The 20002-nt window shown below is 46.3% G+C and overlaps 2 protein-coding genes across 3 annotated transcripts in view; both read left to right on the top strand.

Moving 5' to 3' along the window:
- Nucleotides 1-5618: 5618 nt before the first annotated feature.
- Nucleotides 5619-10482, top strand: MIP (major intrinsic protein of lens fiber). 2 transcript variants are annotated; one of them, XM_037133257.2, is made up of 5 exons: nucleotides 5619-6041; nucleotides 6531-6695; nucleotides 7112-7192; nucleotides 8867-9074; nucleotides 10349-10482. In XM_037133257.2, the coding sequence occupies exons 1-4, from the start codon at nucleotides 5682-5684 to the stop codon at nucleotides 9050-9052; spliced, it is 792 nt and encodes a 263-aa protein (XP_036989152.1). In that variant the 5' UTR covers nucleotides 5619-5681; the 3' UTR covers nucleotides 9053-9074; nucleotides 10349-10482. The 2 variants fall into 2 exon arrangements, with proteins under 2 accessions (XP_036989152.1, XP_053517979.1); XM_053662004.1 differs by lacking the exon at nucleotides 10349-10482 and having other exon boundaries at nucleotides 8867-9222.
- A 76-nt stretch (nucleotides 10483-10558) lies between these two features.
- The window catches only part of TIMELESS (timeless circadian regulator), a 35789-nt gene continuing 26345 nt past the window's right edge, over nucleotides 10559-20002 (top strand). Inside the window, exon 1 of the mRNA XM_037133253.2 lies at nucleotides 10559-10841. The gene's annotated coding sequence lies outside the window, so the exon portion shown is untranslated. The remainder of the gene's footprint in view (nucleotides 10842-20002) is intronic.

Genomic DNA, 20002 nt, shown 5'->3' with positions numbered 1-20002 from the left:
TTCACTTGACCCAGAAAAATCCCACCAAAATAATGCAAATCAAGAGATTTAAATCTGCATGTTCATTTCAAGAACACTTGTAAAACTTCCCAGGCCATCAAGGGTTTGCATATCAGTGATGCCACCAAGAATCTGAAGAATGTCATGTTGCAGAAGCAATGTGCACCATTCCGCCATTCCGTTGTTAAGGTGGTGGAGTCAGGTGCGCCCGGGCCAGACAGCAGGGCTGGATGCAGGGTCAGTGCCCAAAGTGAGTGCTGAGTTTTTGCTGCACGTGCTTAAAAGTGCAGAGTGTAATACTGAACTTAGGGGTTTAGATGTAGATTCTCTGGGCATTGAGCACATCCGGGTGAACCAAGCTCCTGAGATGCAGCACAGAACTTACAGAACTCCTGGGCTGATTATCCCATACAAGAGCTCTGCCTGAAACACTGAGGAGGTTGCACAGAAGTAAAAGGTGTCCTAGAAGAAACTGAAGAGACAAAACCTTATGACCTGGGAGTAAACTCAGAAGGAAATACATACTAATAAATGGAGAAGAAAATAAAAGAATCAGGCATTCATGAGCTGTTGAAGGGAATGCAGGGAAATGACAAAGTACTTTTATAAAGATAAAGCTAGAAGCAACATGGATAGGGGAAAGATAATTAATTGAGTTTTGGATAGGCTGAATCTGAGGTGTCTATGGGACATCCAGGGGAAACCATTTTGTAGATATATGGATATAAATTTCAAGGGAGCCCTGGCCAGGTAGCACAGTCATTTAGAGCATTTCCAATGTGCCAAGGTTGTGGGTTTGATCCCCACTCAGGGCACATACAAGAATCAACCAATAAATGCATGGGTAGATGGAACAACAAATCGATGTTTCTCTCTCTCTCTCTCTCTCCACCCACTCTCTCTCTCTCTCAAAATCAATAAATAGCCCTGACCAGTGTAGCTCAGTTTTTTGGGCATCAACCCACAAAGCACTGGTTCGATTCCCCATCAGGGCACACACCTGGGTTTTGGGTCTTATTGTGGTACATATGAGTCATCTGATTGATGATCTTATCTCACATTGATGTTTTTCTTCCTCTCTTCCCTCCCTTCCCCTCTCTCTAAAAAAATAATTAAATAAAATATTTTTTAAATCAATCAATAAATTTTTAAAAAATATTTCAAAGAAGAGGTGGCCTTAGGTGAAGTCATTCAAGGGTAGGGTATAAAGTAAACTAAGTGGGAGCCCTGGCCAGGATGGCTCAGTTGGTTGCAGTGCATCCTGTAGACCAAAAGTTCACAGGTTCTATTTCCGGTCAGGGTACATGCCTAGGTTGTGGGTCTGGTCCCCAGTCGGATGCATGTGAGAGGCAACCAATTGATGTTTCTCTCTTCCCTCACCCCTTTCTCCCTAAATGCAGTGAAAATATATCCTCAGGTGAGGATTTTAAAAAGATTTTAAAATAATGTGGGGAAAAAATGAAGGCGGAATCTTAGGGAATACCAGTAACTGAGATAACTCATATAAAGTGCTTAGTGCTTAGAACAGGACCTGACCCATTGTGAGCATTGGTCTGCCTGGCTTAGGGTTGTATCTGACTTCCTAGGAAAGGAAGGGGAGGAGGCAAGAACAGGATGGGCCAGTTTGTTTTTACTCCATTTCTTGGGTTACCCCATTTCTAACCTGTGGGGCCCCTGGCCCGATCCAAGTGCTAACTGCAGCCCTTAGTTATGGATGATGCACTCAGAGCTTGGCGATTGTTCTAGACTTTGCCAGGAGTCAGCAGTCAGCAAAGCATAAACAGAGAAAGAGAGAGAAGGGGAGGGGGCCCAGGAACTAGCCAAAGAGGCTGCTAGGCTTGCTTGTGCTATGCTGGGGCCTTTGTCCTACTTAAACTGTCCACACAATGGAGCTGGGTTCCATGCTGACCTGGCGTTCTGAGAATGGGGCTGCGATAGAGCTTTCACACAGTAGAAACGGATGCATGATCACTTGGCCCCTCAGGACCGTATCTCCATGCAACTACATTGTAATTGCTATAGAGGATGTTCAATACAGTAATCATAAATTATGTTTTTATCTGATTAATTCATGAATCGGTTCATTTATATTTTGATTTAGGGCAGCTAGCTTAACATGTATATTGCTTGGGTATATATCACTTAATCCTCATACAGTCCTTTAAAATCTACATGGTAGATATGTATATATATATAATATTTATTATGTAATATATGTAATATATATTACATATATATTTAAATATCTTATTTATTTATTTTTAAAGAGAGGGGAAAGGAAGGAGAAAGAGAGGGAAAGAAACATCAGTGTGTGGTTCCCTCTCACATGCCCACTACTGGGGACCTGGCCTGCAACCCAGGCATGTGCTCTGATTGCAAATCAAACCGGTGACCTTTTGGTGTGCAGGCTGGCACTCAGTCCACTGAGCCACACCAGCCAGTGCTATTTATTTATTTTTAGAGAGATGGAAAGGGAGAGAAAAAGAGAGGGAGAAATATCAGTGTGAAAGAGAAATATTAATTGGTTGCCTCTCCTACACACCACAACCAGGGATTGACTGGGAATCAAACCAGAAACCTTTCACTTTGTGGGATGATGCCCAGCCAACCAAGCCACACTGGTCAAGGATCTTAATGGATTTCAGGAACACAGAATAGATCTTTGTCCATGACATCCCCTTCTCCTTGGCCTATATCTGGCTCCCACTTACTTGGGTTTTTTTCAAATAATAATCATAGCCCTGGCTGGTGTGGCTCAGTGGATTGAGTGCTGGCCTGTGAACCAAAGGGTTACGGGTTTGATTCCCAGTCAGAGTACATGCCTGGGTTGTGGGCCAGGTTCCCAACAAGGGGAATGGGGGAGACAACCACACGATGATGTTTCTCTCCCTCTCTTTCTCCTTTCCTTCCCCCTCTCTAAAAATAAATAAATAAAAGCTTCAAAAAAACATAATAATCATAATTATTAACCATTCACCCATATGAGAAACTGGAACCTCAGCAGTCACTTACAGAAATGTACAGATATGTACATAAATGTCCCACTCCATCCTCTTGCCCCCCAAACCCAACATAAAACCCATCCTGAATCCCGTTTTCATCAGTTTTGGGGTTTTTTTGTGTGTAGTTTCATCTCATCTATAGTATTCTGAAAAGCATATTTTTTATGTAGATATATTTTTAACTTTACAAAATGGTTATTGTGCCATGTATAGTCTTCTGGGACTATTTTTCTCTTGATATTCTATTGTTAAGATTCATCCCTCTTATTGAGTATCACTGTGGTGGTTCACTGACTTTGACTGCTGAGTAATTTTTCACTGTGTGAGCATACCGCTCTTCATTCATCTATTCTCTTGTCATTGGGCATTTGGGTTGCTTCAAGTTTTTTGCTACTGCGTTACTCTAAACATTCCCATGCATGTCTCCTGGAAGAGGTATAGAAAAGTTTCTCTTGGGTATATAAGTAAGTGAAATCCCTGGGTCAAAAGGTATGTTTATCTTTGTAAAATGGTGTGATACTGTGTTCCAAGTGACCATCCCAATTTACACTCCCACCAGCAGTCCCAGCTAGTTCTGTCCCCTTGCGTCCCCTGCCATACCTGAACCAAAGTATCTGCTGCTAACGTCTCTGCTGCTAACACGTGATGTACTATGTCACCCCCATCCAGGGGTCCTTTTCAGAAGCAACGTGAACCCCGTGCACCCCCTGGGTGCAGCAGCGATGACTGGCATCCGGGAGCCACTAGGTGAGATGCAGCAAGGGTTACAGGGCCAGAGATTGGCTTCCAAAACACAGGAGACTCCAAGGACCTCTGATGGGTTGCTCCTCTCTCATGAAATTGGAAGGTCCTGTCCCCTTGGGTGCCCTCTGACCTGTTCTCTACAACAACTCCTGCGGGTGGCTGAGTTCTATGGCCCGTCGCCTTGGCTGTAACTCTTCCTGTCCCTCCCCAAGCTGGGTATCGGAGGAGAGGAGCACAGACAGGCTCTGTTCCTCCTCTCAACCCGCAGTGTGCTGGATGGGACCGATCCGGGGCACCGGTATTGCTGGCCTATCTTTTTTTTTTTTTTTTAAGATTTTATTTATATTTAGAGGGGAAGGGAAGGAGAGAGGGAGAGAAACATCAATGTATGGTTGCCTTTCGTGTGTCCCCTGCTGGGAACTGGCCTGCAGGGAACCGGCCTGCAACCCAGGCATGTGCCCTGACTGGGAATCAAACCGCGATTATCTGGCTCGCAGGCCCGCGCTCAATCCACTGAGCCACACCAGCCAGGGCTGCCGGCCTATCTTTTAAACTTTGTTCTCCTTTACGAGAAAAGCTTGTGGCCTTTATGACTTGCCACAGTGCGGAGAGAGCAGAGCCCCCCGGTGTGTCCTGTTTTGCCTTCTCCACTGTCACACTGCCCCCACTTCTGAGTTCCAAGGCTCTCACCGAGCTGAGGGAGTGGCACCTGTTTGTGTGAGCCTTCCTTTCCCATCTTGTCCCCTTGTGTCTCCTGACCAGCCTGCTTTCCCAGACACCCCCACCCCAACCCTTCCCAATGGGTCAAGGTGTAGGGCTGCAGCGTCCTGATTGCAGCCATGGTAGGAGGCATTAAGCCCTCCCGTTGCTCCACAGCCACGAATCAGTTTGTTTCCTTTCAGTTCTCCTGTTAGGACCCTGCAGGTCAGGGAGATGAAGTGCAAGCTGATTCTGGGATTTGACCCTTTCCCCCTCACTAGCCCTCTAACCCCACTCCCAGCCTATCCATGAAAGACAGTTCTTCCCACCCTGGCTGGTGTAGCTCAGTGGATTGAGCGTGGGCCTGCAAACCATAGGATTGTGGTTCAATTCCCAGTCAGAGCACATGCCTGGGTTGCAGGTCAGTTCCCAGCAGGGGACGCATGAGAGGCAACCGTACATTGATATTTCTCTCCCTCTCTCCTTCCCTTCCCCTCTAAAGAGAAATAAATAAAATCTTTTTTAAAAAAAGATAGTTTTCCCCCTATCTGTCTCTGTTGCTTAAAGGCCAGGCTGAGGGTTGGGAAAGGGAGGTGCTGGCATAGATTGGGGGTAGGGAACCCGGGCTCAGAGAAAGCCAGACACAGCAGAACTATTCTCGTCCCAGAGCTGCAGGGTCCACAGATTCCAGCCCAAACCAGCCAATAGGAGAAGGCCATCTAATCCCAGAGAACTAAAGAATTCCCTTCAGTTATCCAACATCCCTGCTGGACCCCACTCCTACCCCCATCCCCACCCCCTGGCTGCTTGGAGGAGCCCCGAGGCCCCCGGAGCACAGTCTCACACTCCATAAAGTGAACTCCTCTTGACTGACCTTCCAAGCAGAGTTGAGGAATGTTCTAACAGAGGTCAGTCAGGACTATGAACCCCAGCTTTGACATGACAAGAAAGGGACTCTTTCAGTCCCCCTCTTCTTGGTCCCTTCCTTCTAGAGCCCCTACCTTTACACTCATGACTCCGCCCACCTCCCAGAAGAGGAGGGAGAGGGAAATCCAGCGGCTCTAGCAGGTGCATAGGAGGGCCCTGCCCTCTGCAGCTGTGAAGGGGTTAAAAGGCTGGGCCGGCCACCTCAGCCCGCCCCTCCCAGGGATTAAGAGTCCTCTATAAAGGGAGCTGCCCACCCAGATCAGGCCGGGGGGTGTCAGGGACCCAGGCATTGTGCCCTTCCCCCCTGCCATGTGGGAACTGCGCTCAGCCTCCTTCTGGAGGGCCATATTTGCTGAGTTCTTTGCCACCCTCTTCTATGTCTTCTTCGGGCTGGGGGCCTCACTGCGCTGGGCCCCTGGGCCCCTGCACGTCCTGCAGGTGGCTCTGGCCTTTGGCCTGGCTCTGGCTACTCTGGTGCAGTCTGTGGGCCACATCAGTGGAGCTCATGTCAATCCTGCTGTCACTTTTGCCTTCCTTGTGGGCTCCCAGATGTCCCTGCTCCGTGCCTTCTGCTATATGGCAGCCCAACTCCTGGGAGCCGTGGCTGGGGCCGCTGTGCTGTATGGTGTCACCCCACCTGCCGTCCGAGGGAACTTAGCACTTAACACGGTAACGACCAGCTGAGTGGGGCTGAGGGAGCCTGGTGCCCTGACACCTGCCTGGTGCAGGTGGCTTGGTACCTCGGTACCCCAGGGGTCAAGGACATTTTGTGTGTCTGCATGTGTGTGTTTCACGGTGGGGTAGATCAGCAGATGCTTTGGAGGGATAAGGAAGGCATAGAGCCCCAGACTGCAAATCAAGAAACCTGAGCTCTGGTCCCAGCTTTCCTTCCAATCCTTGCAGGTTCTTGAGGAAACTTCTTTTACCTATGGGACCTCAGTTTCTGCATCTGCAAAACTGGGTGCAGTTATTTCCAACATTAGGAGAAGTTAGAAACAAATACATTTACTATGAAAAGGGTTGTATTATTCTTCGCCTCCAGGAAACTGATGCCATAAGGTGGGTGGAGGAGGGGGGCATCCTGCCCCGGGGGAATCTTGAGAAGGTAACACTGTGACAGCCTGAATGAGCTGCCTCTCTTCTTCTTCCTTTGCCTAGCTGCACCCTGGAGTGAGTGTGGGCCAGGCCACCACGGTCGAGATCTTCCTGACGCTGCAGTTTGTGCTCTGCATCTTTGCCACCTACGATGAGAGGCGGAACGGCCGCCTGGGCTCCGTGGCCCTGGCTGTTGGCTTCTCCCTCACCCTGGGGCACCTCTTTGGGGTAAGCAGGAGAGGGGAGCCACTTCTCATTTAAGGATTCCAGGGGCCCCAAACCTTTCCCAACTTTTAAGGCTTCCTCCCATCCACCTGACTATCAAACATGAACATTACCCACCTCCCCCATATCACTCAGCACAGAGGAATCAACCCTTGTTATTACTCCCTCCTGTGACTGCTGTAACTGGGTCCTTCTCGAATCCAAGGTGGAAATGCATGCATCGTGGATGGATGTGGGCTTAGCCTGTGGATCCATAGTCTGTCCCCAGATGGAGCACCAGTGCCTTCACTCCAGTATGGGACTCCCATGCAGTTGTCCTTCCCTTCTTGCTGCTGGCTGGAGGCAAGGTGCCAGAACTCATGGAGAGAAGCTGGGTGGAGTGGAGGAAAGTGTCTCAGTTACAAATGTGTCTTTTGCAGATGTATTATACTGGCGCAGGCATGAACCCTGCCCGCTCCTTTGCTCCTGCCATTCTGACTAGAAACTTCGCCAACCACTGGGTGAGTGAGGGGAGAGGAGCAAGATGCTGAAGCCCTCCTGGAGGGGTGTGGACCACAGGTTCCAGGTTGGGTTCCTGCTTTCCATCTGGATGTGCTGAGTGTGGTACCAGTGCCCAGCAAAGTGGGGAGGCCCGTAGGAGCAGGAGTCAATATTCTGCTAGAAAGAAAGGCTCTTGCTCATGTTGTTCCTTTGCTGGTTAATCAGGGAATTTTACTAATTATCCACTGAATTCCAAAACTAGCACTGTCAGGAAAGATGGCAGAACAGGAAGGCAAAAACGTCTACTCTCGGCGGTCAGGATGTGAATGAGCGCAAACGGGCCGGGCCCCATCCAGTCCTTGCACTTTACTAGCCCCACGTGTGACCGTGGCAAGAATGCAATCATTCTGCACCTCAGCTTCCTCACTAGAAAGTGAGCTGTTAGGAGAAGTAAGTGTGAAAGTCACGTGAGAAATATTTAGCCCAGAATCCGGTGTGGAAGAATGCCTTGATAAAAATCGGCTGTCTGTATTGTTTAGCCATGTGCCAGACAAAACATATGAAAATAACTCAAAACATTTTCAGGCTTTTCTGTCTGTGGTGTAGCCCACTCTCCGTCTCACTGCTTCACTAATAAGTGCATTCACTTTAAACTCTAAAAAAAAAACCCTTTTTTAACTACACCCATTTTCACGGCCACATTATTCACAATAGCCAGACAGTGGAAGAAACTCAAGTGTCCTTCACAGACGAGTTAATAAATAAAATTTAGTATATACATATAATGGAATAGTATTTGGCCTTAAAAAAGAAAGAAATCCTGTCATATGTCACAACACAGATGAACCTTGAGGATATTATAGTTAATGAAGTAAACCAGTCACAAAAAGACAAATGCTGTATAATCCCATTTATATGTGGTATCTAGATTAGTCAAATTCATTGAAACAAAGCAAAATGGTAGTTGACAGGGACTGGGGAGAGAGGAAATGGGGAGTTGTTTACTGGGTGTAGAGTTTCCGTTCTGTAAGATGACAAGATCCTGGAGACTTGTTGCTAGCAACATGAACGTACTCAGCACGGCTGGAGGCACACTTACAAATGGTGAAGGGCTCTGGCCGTGTAGTTCAGGGGTGAGAGTGTTGCTCCAATACGCCAAAGTCGCTGGTGCCAAGGTTATGGGTTCGATCCCCAGTCAGGGTGCATACAAGAAGCAACCAATGAATGCATGAACAAGTAGAACAACAAAACAGTGTTTCTCTCTCCCTTCCTCTCTCTCTCAAATCAATAATAATAATAATAATAGAAATAGTTAATATGGTACATTTTATATTCTGTGCATTTTGTCACAACTAAACATTTTTTCATAATATGTGAACTGGTGCCAACCAGTAACAACAACTAGAATGCACATGTGCTGTGGGGTGTGGGGTGAAGGGACAACTTGATGAGTCAGAGAAGAAATGGTGAAGTTTAAGGTGCAGACAGTGGAACAGTTTAGAGTTTTAAAACACGTGTGCGCACGCGCGCGCACACACACACACACACACACACACACACACACCGATTTCTGCTTTAGTGGTGCCAAAGCATGTAGCCAAGTATGTCTGTTTCCTGCTGATGGAGGTGGGAAAACAGCAGCCTTGCTCTTGGCGCTCTCCCCAAACCTGATGGTGCCTTTCCTCTCCCCGCAGGTGTACTGGGTGGGCCCGATCATTGGAGCGGGCCTGGGAAGTCTCCTCTACGACTTTCTCCTCTTCCCCCGGCTCAAAAGCGTTTCTGAAAGACTGTCTGTCCTCAAGGGTACCAGGCCCAGTGACTCCAATGGACAACCAGAGGGCACAGGGGAACCTGTTGAACTGAAGACCCAGGCCCTGTAGAAGCTGCAGTCAGATAGAAGGAGTAGGAACCTTCTGGGTTTACACTGAGGGGCTGAGCTAGCCCCTGGATGAAGAAGGAGATTGTGGGGAGGGGCATGTACTTCTTTATTTTTTAATTTATGTGTGAGGGTTATTTTTTTTTCTGTGTGAAATCTTTCAAGTTGCATTCATGAGCTGGTTGGTACAAACTTCCCTTCCTCCCCACCCCACCTCTCTCCGCTGTTGTTTGTGCATGATTGTGTGTGTGAATGTGAGCAGATGTGGCTGTGTCTGAGTTTTGGGCACAGTGGGAGAAGTAGGGAAAGGAAAAGAGGTATCATTATTTACCTTCCTCTCCCAACCCAGTGTGATGAGCTCAGGAAACCAAGATCTTAAGTTCCTGGCCTTTACCCTTATTCCAGTCAAGTGCATAGTTCTAGGTTTCTGAGGGAGCAGGGAAGCAGGGAGTACTCCTCACAGGAGGCAGATATAAAGACGTGGAGGACACAGGGTGTTCCAAGGTTGGGAGAAGGGGCTGAAACATGAAGAGAAGAAATGCCTGTATTAGCCCCAGTTCAGGATGTAATTGTATCAAAAAGTTGTGGGAAAGTGTAGGCTTATTTGTCTCAGGGATGCTTGCCCCAGGGGCTTGGTTGGGGAAGTAGCTCTGAGAAAAGTGAATGCTGGGGCTTGAACTGTTCTGTAGAGCCACATAAACCTGTCTACATCCACTGGTGGGGTTCTGTCTTCATTCTGGCATGATGGATCTCTTTGGAGGCCCTGGGCCAGTGAGCTCACCAACCAAGGGGTGGGTGAGCCTAGAATCTAGATAAATCCAGTAGCTGAACTGTTCTGCTGGATATTCCCAGCAGGGCCTCCAGACAGATGGTGCTTAAGTCCCAGAAGAGCTCCAGGGTAAAAGCAGGCAATTTGATGCCTGGAGCAAAGGGAAATGTGGAGACATGATAGAAGGGAGAGGCTTTGACCCTCAGAGTTTTTATTTAGAGCAGATCAAAAGACTCTTCAAATGGCATCTTTCTGCTTTTATCACTAGTTTTATAGTCTTCTTCCTTTTTGTGTGTGTGTATGCTTCTTTTCACTTCCCTCTCAACTGCCCTTTGCCCTTCATCAAATCTCTTTTAACTTTTCTTATATCCCAGAAACTGATTCCTTCTATTCAAATACTTAATAATTAAGGACTTAAGTAGTCTTTTGAGCCCTATCTTTCGTTGTTGGCAAAATACGCTCATCTCAGCTGAGGCCAGAGGAGACTCTTAACGGACCAATGAATATTTATTGTTGATCTCTTCCTTTTAGGAGCCTCCAGCATACTTCGCAAACTCTAAACCTATACCTCCAGTAAGACAGACACCCAGCCACGCAAAAGACCACCGTTCCCAGTAACTCAATTCCACATTTCCTCCGAAATAAAGCCTTACTTTTCTAACTAACCTTAAGACTTTGGGATAATCCACTTGACAAGGAGAAGGGGAAGAACGTTTGTAAATTCACATCTAGTCGGATTTTGATTCCTATTATTTTTAAGTCAAAAGAAAATTCACTGCACTGTGACTTTAGGCTCAACGTAGGAGACCGACCCAGATGAAACAGTTCGTGTACTCACTTCCCTTTCCTTACTTTTTCACCACGCCCCCTACCCGCTCGGGTCACTTGAACTAGTCCGGCCCGCCCACCGCCATTCCGTACGGAAGCGGGACCCGTCCCACTGAGCTTGGTGGCGGGAAACCCTGCGGCCCCGCACCTGGGAGCCGCTGACTCCCCGGGGATCCCGAGGACCGGCGGGGAGCGGGTGAGTGAATGTGTGGATGAGATGGCTCTAAGAGAACTGTGCCCCTGCGAAGCAAAGGGACAGTCTTGGAAGGTGCTGAGTTCTCGTTCCCGCCACCGGGTTTAAAGGCAAAGGGCGGGGCGCGCGCTTTAGGTGCGCACGCGCAGTTTCCCACCCAGCGTCCTAAGTTGGGGGACGCGGTGGCGTTCCTCACTCTGCAGGGACGTTTCTTCTTTCTCCACGCGTCGGCCCACTGCTTGGTCCTCGTGCGGAGGTGGGGTTGTGATGGGAAGGGGTTCTGAACCCCAAGGGTAGAACAGAAAGTCCACGTCGGAACGCCCCACCCAGTTCAGACCCGAAAAAAAATAGATGTGCAGTCTTGTGGGAGCCGGAACTCACAGGTCTTTTTGACTTAAATCTGGGGTTTGTATAGTATGGAAGTCTTATTCCCTTCTCTGCTTTCCCTGGGGTATAAAACTTAAGGACGTTACAGCCTCTGTGTGGGTTTATTAACTGGACTGTCAGTCACCATCAGAGGTGCAGGCCTCTGGAACATCAGATTATTAGCACCTTCCTTGAGTCTCTCAGTTCTTTGCTCTTCATGCGGCCAGGAGTTACCTTTATGCAAAGTCAGTCTGGCCATTTCCAGATTAGATTCAAAACTCCTGTTAGGCCATCCACAATCTGGCTTAAATCCTTAAATGGGTGTCTATGGCTTTTCACAGTCTGGCCCTGACCTTGTCGGCTTCATTTTCTAAAGCTCCCTAACGTGTCACCCGTTTCGTGTACTTGACTCCTAGCCCCATGGAAAGGGTGTATCTGCATTGTGCTCTTTCATGCCTTGGTACCTATGCTCCTGAAGTTCCCTCTACTTGAAGTTCTGACCACTTCTCTGCCAGATAAACTTCTCTTTCAGGACTGAGCTCAGTTGTCCATCGGAAAACCTCTATTTCCAGCTTTCCTGGGCCAAAGTAGTCACTTCTTTGTGTCCTTAAAGTACTGTACCTCCCTTTATTATCAGTGGCACTGGTACAACTCAGTCAAAGGTTCCTGAGCTCCTAACATATATCTTGCACTGTACTGTACTCAGTGTCAAGTGGCTAGAGATGAACTGGATAGAGTTCCTGCCCTTGAGGAGCTCAGTCTGGAAAGAAGAACACATGTAAATGAGTCCTTTGCAGTTACAGGGTGACAATAAAGTCTGCCTTGGCTTCCTTCCTCTGCACTCCAAACTGTTTGGTAAGCTTGTCTACTTCCACAACTTCACATACTATTCTGACATATCCTGATGCCGCCACTTCTTCAGCCCTAACTTTTCCTTCCTCAACTTTGAAACTTGTCTGCTTGGGTTCAGTTTAGAAACCATACATTAAGCATCTACATTGTGGTGAACACAGTGATTCCTGATCTCAGGGAGTTTATATAACAGTGCAGTTGTTAACAGGCGTTGAATTGGAATCACCTGATGAGCATTGCCAGCGCACTCTTATCCAGGCCTTCCCTTCATCCCTGCCCATCCCCCCAACTGTGATTCAGGAACTAGACTGAATATTCAAAGGTGAATAAGAAACTATTTCGGCTTTTAGGGAATCTAAGGCTAATGGAGGGAGACAGACATTTTAAATAATCTCTTTAAGTGTTATGTACAACAGGAGCTGTAAATGCCATTACAGAACTTTACTAAATGGCATGAAGGAGAGGTCTGTTCTGTCTGGAGAAGGCAGGAGGGAGTGCCATTTGGTCAGTCTTAAAAGATGAGTAGGTGACTCCAGGGCCAGACGGAGGGGTGTTTTGAGGGAGAAGGGATAGATCTTGAAGGACTTTGTATTGTAAGCATTCGTGGCCACTGAGCCAGTTTTGTATGGTTGTGCATGCTCATGGTAGATAATTCAAACAGTACTAAAGTGAGAGGTAAATATTTCTCCTGATGTAGACTCTGCCCCCCCCCTCCCCCCGCTTGCCATTGGTTCAGAGATGGTAGTTGAAGATGGGGGTGTGGGTGAATTTGTGCAAGGAGTCTGTGTAAAGTGAAGAAGAGGAGTAAAGGTGCAGGCTTCCAGAGCATCGGCATTAAAGGAGAGGAAGAGCAGCTAATACGGAAAGGTATCGTTTTTTGTTAGGCGTTCAGTCCCTAAGATGGAAGAGCTTTGAGCAAATCATGGGGGCGGGGTCTGTATAAAGAGATGATTGGAAACAAATGAGAAATAACCAACTAAGGGACAGAAAGTGATTGTCAGTGTTACAGAGGGCTTATATTAGAAGCAAAGAAGCCAGGGTGGGCATTTGAAATATGTATGTTTTTAGACTTTGGTGGAGGGAGCTCATGCCTGATGACCTCAGTTCCTAAGAGGAAGGAGGCAGGGAGACCAGGTGGGAGGTGTGTGGGAAGTAGTGGAGAAGAGGGGCTGGAGGATAATGGTGTAAAGTACAAACAGCTGTCCTCGGGGGAAAAAGAAGAGGGAGTGGACCAGGAACACTGAAAAGATTTGCTGGGCCAGGCTGAGAGCCCCGTTCAGGTTGGAAACTGCTCGTTAGTTGTGTATCACTATGCAGGATTGTTTGTTTTTTTCTAGCAAATCTGAGTCAAGATTTAAGATTCTAGAAAGCAGATGGTTCCATTGATCTGAGGTTGGGATCTCTTGGGGGTGAGTGCAGTGAAACGGAAAAAGACAAACCACAGAGAGAGTGGTGTGTGTGTAGTGATAGAATGGTGGGGTCTGTGGTCTTGCTGTGTGCCACCCCGATTTGATCATTCAGCTCAGAAATCTTCATTGACTCCCTGGTCTGTGTTCTAAATCCTTAATTGATAGACAAAGACAAGGTTTTTCATAAAGCAGACTCCAGCTTCCTTTCTGTTGCTTTCCTGCTAGACTCACCTATTCATAGCGGCTCTGTCTCTGCTTTTGCTCTGGCAGTTTTCTGCCTAAATGTGCCTCCTCCCGGCTGCCCGATCCTATGCAGCCTTCTAAAGTCCAGTTCTGATTACACTTCCTTGGACAAAACCTTTGTGGCCACTGTATCCTGAAAAGAGCCCTAGTTTTCCAGAATTTCTTTTTCACTATCACTTATTTAGAGTTTCTACTGTCCTTTATATTGTATGTTCTGTATTATGTGGGTTTTATTTCTGCAGTAGAATTTTTTGGTGCCACCACTGCACTTGCACAACATCATCTTTGCCGAGAAGGCTGTTCTGTGAGCATTTAGTGACTGGCTGGAGCCCAGAAGCTGGAGCGAGGATGTTAATGTTTTGAGAGCTCTTCCTTTGTGCTTCCCACTCAGTAAAGCACTGGATGGATACCAGTGCTTCTGAAACTATTCTGATGAAGGACCAGGTAGGGTGCCCCCCACCCCACTGCCAAATTTTTGCAGATCAGTACTTTTTTTTTGCCTCTAGCTTTATTGAGATATGATTGACATAAAAGCACTTTTGTAAAATGCTAGAACTACTACTGGAAGAACTTTTCTCATTTTCTGTATGAAAAAACCATGCAAAATATAGTCTTTATTATTCGATTCAACAAAACTAACTTAAACTTCAGTGAGATGTTCTACACGCTTATGCTTTGTTTTTATACTTAACTTGATGCAGACCTCGAACAGTGTGCATCAATAATGGTCTGCAGACTGTACTTTAAGGAGCACTGCTTGCCATGAACTCATTTAAACTTCCCCACTTATTTTCTCAGCATACTGATAAGGAAACTGAGGTTTAGATTAAACCACACGCTCAAAGATCACCAGCTTAGTACTGGAATTCAAATGCCAAATGTCACTGTTACCGAACAGAACTGAGCCCAGAGCGAGTCTGCCTTGGGCCAGCCAGGAATATGCAGGTTCTTGACTTCATGCAGGAGAGATTTCATGAGATGAAACCAGCTCATCTCATGAGTGTGTTTATTAAAGCTGGGGACAGTGAAACAAGGGCAGGCAGGCCTAGGATTGTAGAATCCACAGGAGAGCCTAGGTGGGATTGCTTTGGCTCTCTGAAAATGAAAGGAACCAAGGCAGGGCTGCTGTCAGCTCTCCGGGAAGTCAGAGAAAAGGGGGCCTTAGAGACAGGGTCAGAGGGTTAGCTCTGAACTAGTTGCCTGCTGCTGCTCATTGCTCCCCTGGTTACAAGCTTTGTGGGGACCCTTAGAGTTTAGTAGAAAGAAAATTTACTTGAAAAGGAGAATCAAGTGGTCGTGCTTCAAGGAGGGTATGCTGACTTCTTTGTCTCATGGGGTTTTGTCTCCTTTCCAAAGGTGGGGGACTGTAGGGGTATCTCAGGGAAGATCTCAACAGAATGCCCATCAGCTTTTCCAGGGCCCCTTTCAGGGGCTCATTAAATATGGCAGCTGGTCCTGACATCACCTGCATGGTTTTGCTGCTTTTCTGGGCCTGGAGCTAAAATACAGCTGAGGCTTAGATGTTATCCCTAGGGAGGAAAGGTTGGGGGGGTCTAAACTACACCATCAGCATCGGAGATTTGCCAGGGGAGGACAGGCCACCCTGGGCGTGTCCTCCAACACTGGTTTTGCCTGTTGCTACGCACCCGGTGACCTGTATCAGCCTGTACTTTGCTCTGCCAATTTGTTCAATTCTCCATCTCAGTTTCCCCACTCCACTTGTCAAGGGATTTTCCTAGCTTCTTGCCATCCTGCCTCAATTCTCTTCATATTAGTGATTCTCAAAACTAGTTCTTCAAACAGGGTTGGTTTGGGGCTGTTTCTTCTTCAGCTTTATTTCATTTTCAAGAAATGAGTTAATTTTCTCTTTTGAATGGCAAGTGTATTTAATAGTTTATCTTGTTTTCCTTTAATTCTTACATTTTGAGGCCTTATGAGTATTAGTTTCAAAAGAATATTGCTTCATCTGAGCTACTTAGTACTTATATTTCAGTACTAAGGGGGAAAGTAACTATGTAACACCACTTTTACATGTCCACCTCTGCTGGGTCTAAGATGTTTGACAGAGTTCTTGTCTGTCCATGACAATGTGAAATACAGTGTACTATTAGTGTTTTCATAAAATCAAATTTATCAGATTAAAAGACTACTTTATCCTGAGATTTTGTCCTTAGTTTTGGGAGTGTTTATGCATGGGAGGGCCCTGCTTGCAGGCTCTCACGCTCCCCCCCCCCCTTCATTTTGCACAGGAATACAGGTAAAGCTGATTAATCATGGTAACCCTTGTCAGGCAGTAAGGATCAAACTATAGATTAGTACAAAGAACTACTAGGGCTTATTCTGAGTCAGGGTCTGTTAGCTAAAGGGCTACAAAACTTTGGGAAACAAACTCATTTCCTGCTCGGACCCTTATCATTTAATTGAGGACATTCTTAGCAAAGCAGGTTTCACAGGATTTTATATATTCTTTCTTAGGCCTGATCACCCTGGGGAACCTGCCCTTTCCAGCACAGGGCTGCACCGCCCTCTGTCATTGTTTCAGGCTTAAGTCAGGCAGGGGAAGTAAGGCAGCCAAGAGATGAGGAGACTTCTGGAAGACAGAATGAGAACTCAGGCTAATTCAAAGCCAAGGGATGACGGTCCATCACCCCCTTTTGCTGTAGCACCCCAAGTCCTTCCCTGGGGGCTCCCTGTGATCATGCCTGTCTTAGGTCATTCCTCCCTTGGGGAATCTTAACCATCACTGGCTAACCGATTAAGCACTGGGGGCCAGGCAGAGTGAAGTAAAAGGGGCAGAGGCAGCACCTCTGCCAGGGAGATAAGCTTTGTCTCCTTAGTGGCTTATGGTCCAAAGGTCTCTCACTCAGCCTTAGCCATGGGAGGGTTACAGCTTCTGAAACCAGGCAGGGAGGTTCCCAACATTTAAGTAGTGAAAATAGAATATACAGCAGTTGTGTGGGGTGTTTTTTTAGTAACATCTGTGGTGAGGTATAATTCACATACCATAAAATTTACCCTTTTACAGTATATAATTCAGAGTTTCTCAACCATTACTCATTATCTGATTTTAGAATATTTTCATTACCCCCAGAAGAACCCTGTACACACCTACTGAGCAGTGACACCCCACCCCTCCTCACTCCAGTCCCTGGCAACCACTAATTTACTTTCTGTCCTCATGGAGTTGCCTGTTCTGGACATTTCATGTAAATGGAATCACGCAGTATGTGGCCTTTTGTGTCTGGCTTCTTTCACTGAATGCAGTGTTTACAAGTTTTGTTTTTTCATTTTTTTCTTTTGTTCAGGGTTTATTTGGTTTTTTTTTCTTTCATTTTTTTAGTTTTCAGGGTTTTTTTAAGTTTTTTTGAGACCGGAAGGGAGGGAGAGGGAGAGAAACATCAATGTATGGTTGCCTCTCGTGCACCCCCTACTGGGGACCTGGCCAACAATTTAGGCACGTGCCCTAGACTGGGAATCAAATTGAGTTTGCAGGCCAGCACTCAGTCCACTGAGCCGCACCAGCAAGGACTTCATTTCTTTTTATTGTCGAGCAACATTCCATTGTATGGATATACCACTTTTTGTTTGCTCATCAGTCGATTGCCATTTGGGTTTTTCCACATTTTGATGAGTATAAATAGTGCTGCTGGGAACGTGCATGTACTATAAGTTGTGTAGACATACTTGTCATTTCTTTCAGATACATGCCTAGAAGTGGGGTTGTGGGTGACACGTCACATGTAACTCGTTTTGAGGAACTGCCCAACATTTTTCACGGCAGCCTCGCCTTCGACAGTCATACCAGTAGTACATGCTTGGCTCTTGTTCTTGTCACTGTGCATGTCCGTAAGTTACACAATTTAAAGTTGGCAACCTTATGTTAGTCTTCCTAAATTAAAAAAAAAAGATAAAAGTCTCATCTATAAAAATCCAGGAGTATTGGAACCACTACGGTATACGTCTGTATTTAAACAAAACAAAGCATTGGGCAAGAAATGGAGACAACCGTACTTGAACAACAGTAAAACAAAATGAAACAAAATCCCCTTAAATGAAATGTCCAGGAGAATTTCCTTTTTCTATCGGCTCTTTGGCAAGCTGGAATGGCCGGTTCTGTTTTGCCTCTGACGGGTAAAGAGGTGTCCTGGGGGGAAATTCTTTTCAAAGTAGAAAACTCAGGAAGTGGAGCAAAGTGCTTTGATTGGAACAGAGAAATGATAGGCTTTAGTGTATCTGTTCTGTTCGGTTGTCTGGAAACAGCACATGTGGCTTCTCCTTTTCCTCTTCAGTAGGAGGAAAGGATTTGGTGGAGGTAACTACAGTGGGACCCCGCTCTTTTGTCTCTGCAGCAGGGTTAGCTGTTGATGTTCACAAAAATACAAGAGTCTGGGCTGTTTCAAAACTCACAGTGGGAGATGGAAAAAACACGAGATGAAAGGCTGGGGAGGGAGACCAAAGGAGACCGTATACTTAGTGAAGCAGAAGAGGTTTCCGCATCTCTGTGGGTGGAAACAGTGAACAGCAGTAACTCAGTCTGCCAGCCCACCTTTGGGCTAGGAAAGGGGGATGGGAGAGAAAGCCTGGGAGAACAGCCGTGGCTACCTTTGCTGTTTTTGTTGAAGTTACCAAAAAGAATTAAAAACAATGAATTACCTGGATTTCAAAAATAGAAGCACTATCTTTATTAGTAGTTTCTGAGATCCCTCATCTGCTTCAGATCATTTATGTATTTATGTGGTTATTGTGAATATTCTACTCTGCACCCTTTTTAATATAGCTTTTGAATTTTTGTTTGCATGGTTTTTATGTGATACATAGTTTATTAATATTCCAAAGTTTTCCTAGCTCTTCCCCAAGTTTGGGATATCCAGGTTGTCTCCAAGGCTTTATCATTAAAGATGACCCATCTATAATAAATATCTTATGGGGTGTTTATTCTCTCTCTGAGCCTGTTTCTTCATTTGTAAAATGGAGATACTTTGTATCCATCACTCGGACCGTTGTGGGGTTGAGATCAAAGTGCAGTGATGCTGTGGAAGCATTCTGTAAACTAGAGTGGACTAGGAAGTGGTTTCGTTTTTGTTTTTGTTGAAATGATTTATCTTATTTTGGATTATTTTGGGGGGTTATATTTCCTCATATGGTCTCACTGGTCCCAAAGGGTATGTGGCTCGAGATAATATGTTGATACAAAATAAAGTCATTCAGAAAATAAGTATCACAAAGGACTTCTGCCAAGATGGAGGTGTAGGTGGAAATACTTTGCGTCCTCACACAACCAAATCTAAAAACAACAAAGTTTTAACAACAATAAATGCAACCAAACCACACAGAAAATCAACAATACGGAGTCCGAAAACAACGAAATGCTCAGCTAAAGCAGTGAGAGGGGCGAAGCCAGCAGCAGAGCAGGTTGGGCAAAAAAGATCCCTGACCGGGGTGGTGCGCAGGCAGCCAGGGACGCGGATCCCAGGTGCAGGCTAGCTACGGGCGGACACAGGGAAGAGGTGCGGCTGTCTGGCTGCAGTCAGTCGCATGTTTGCACGCAGATAAACCAGTGAAGAGGTGAGCATTGAGACCATGCAGCGCAGGGCAGCGGGCTTGCACATTTGCACTCAGATATACAGGTGGGGGTGAGCAGTGAGGTGGACTGGGCAAGCGGAGAGGACCGCCATTGCTCCCTCTCTGACCACGCCCCCACATACAGCATCACAAACCAGCGACCTGGGTGGCCCCTCCCTGGTAAACAACTAAGGCCTTGCTCCTCATAGGTAACAGGCACAAACAGATAAAAACATGGCTCAAGAAGAATTCAGAGCCCCAGAGCCAATAAATCTAAGCGACCAAGAAATAGCCAGACTTTCAGATGCACAGTTCAAAACACTGGTGATCAGGATGCTCACAGAACTGGTTGATTTTAGTCACAAATTAGAGGAACATATGAAGGCTAAACTAATTGAAATGAAGGAAAATGCACAGGAAACCAATAGTAATGGAAAGGAAACTGGGACTCAAATCAAGGGAGTAGACCAGAAAGAAGGAAAAAATGACCAAAGAGAAAAATATGAAGAATCAAGAATTTTAAAAAATGAGGAGAGGCTTAGGAACCTCCAGGACATCTTTAAACGTTCTAACATCCGAATTATAGGGGTACCAGAAGGGGAAGAGGAACAGCCACGAGTGGAAAACTTATTTGAACAAGTAATAAAAGAGAACTTCCCCAACCTGGCAAAGGCAATAATAGACTTCCAGGAAATCCAGGAAGCTCAGAGAGTCCCAAAGAAGTTGGACCCA

Source organism: Artibeus jamaicensis, unplaced genomic scaffold (assembly GCF_021234435.1).
Source record: "Artibeus jamaicensis isolate MK-2021 breed Jamaican fruit bat unplaced genomic scaffold, CSHL_Jam_final contig_233, whole genome shotgun sequence".
Lineage (NCBI taxonomy): Eukaryota > Metazoa > Chordata > Mammalia > Chiroptera > Phyllostomidae > Artibeus > Artibeus jamaicensis.
The sequence above is the reverse complement of the archived record's forward strand: the minus strand, read 5'-3'. Positions and strand labels throughout refer to the sequence as shown.

Bases quoted from the DNA above. Each gene is read 5' to 3' on its own strand.
- MIP (XM_037133257.2), top strand. From the start codon at position 5,682: ATGTGGGAACTGCGCTCAGCCTCCTTCTGGAGGGCCATATTTGCTGAG. The intron at 6,042-6,530 runs GTAACGACCAGC...TCCTTTGCCTAG, and splicing joins GGAACTTAGCACTTAACACG to CTGCACCCTGGAGTGAGTGT. The intron at 7,193-8,866 runs GTGAGTGAGGGG...CTCTCCCCGCAG, and splicing joins GAAACTTCGCCAACCACTGG to GTGTACTGGGTGGGCCCGAT.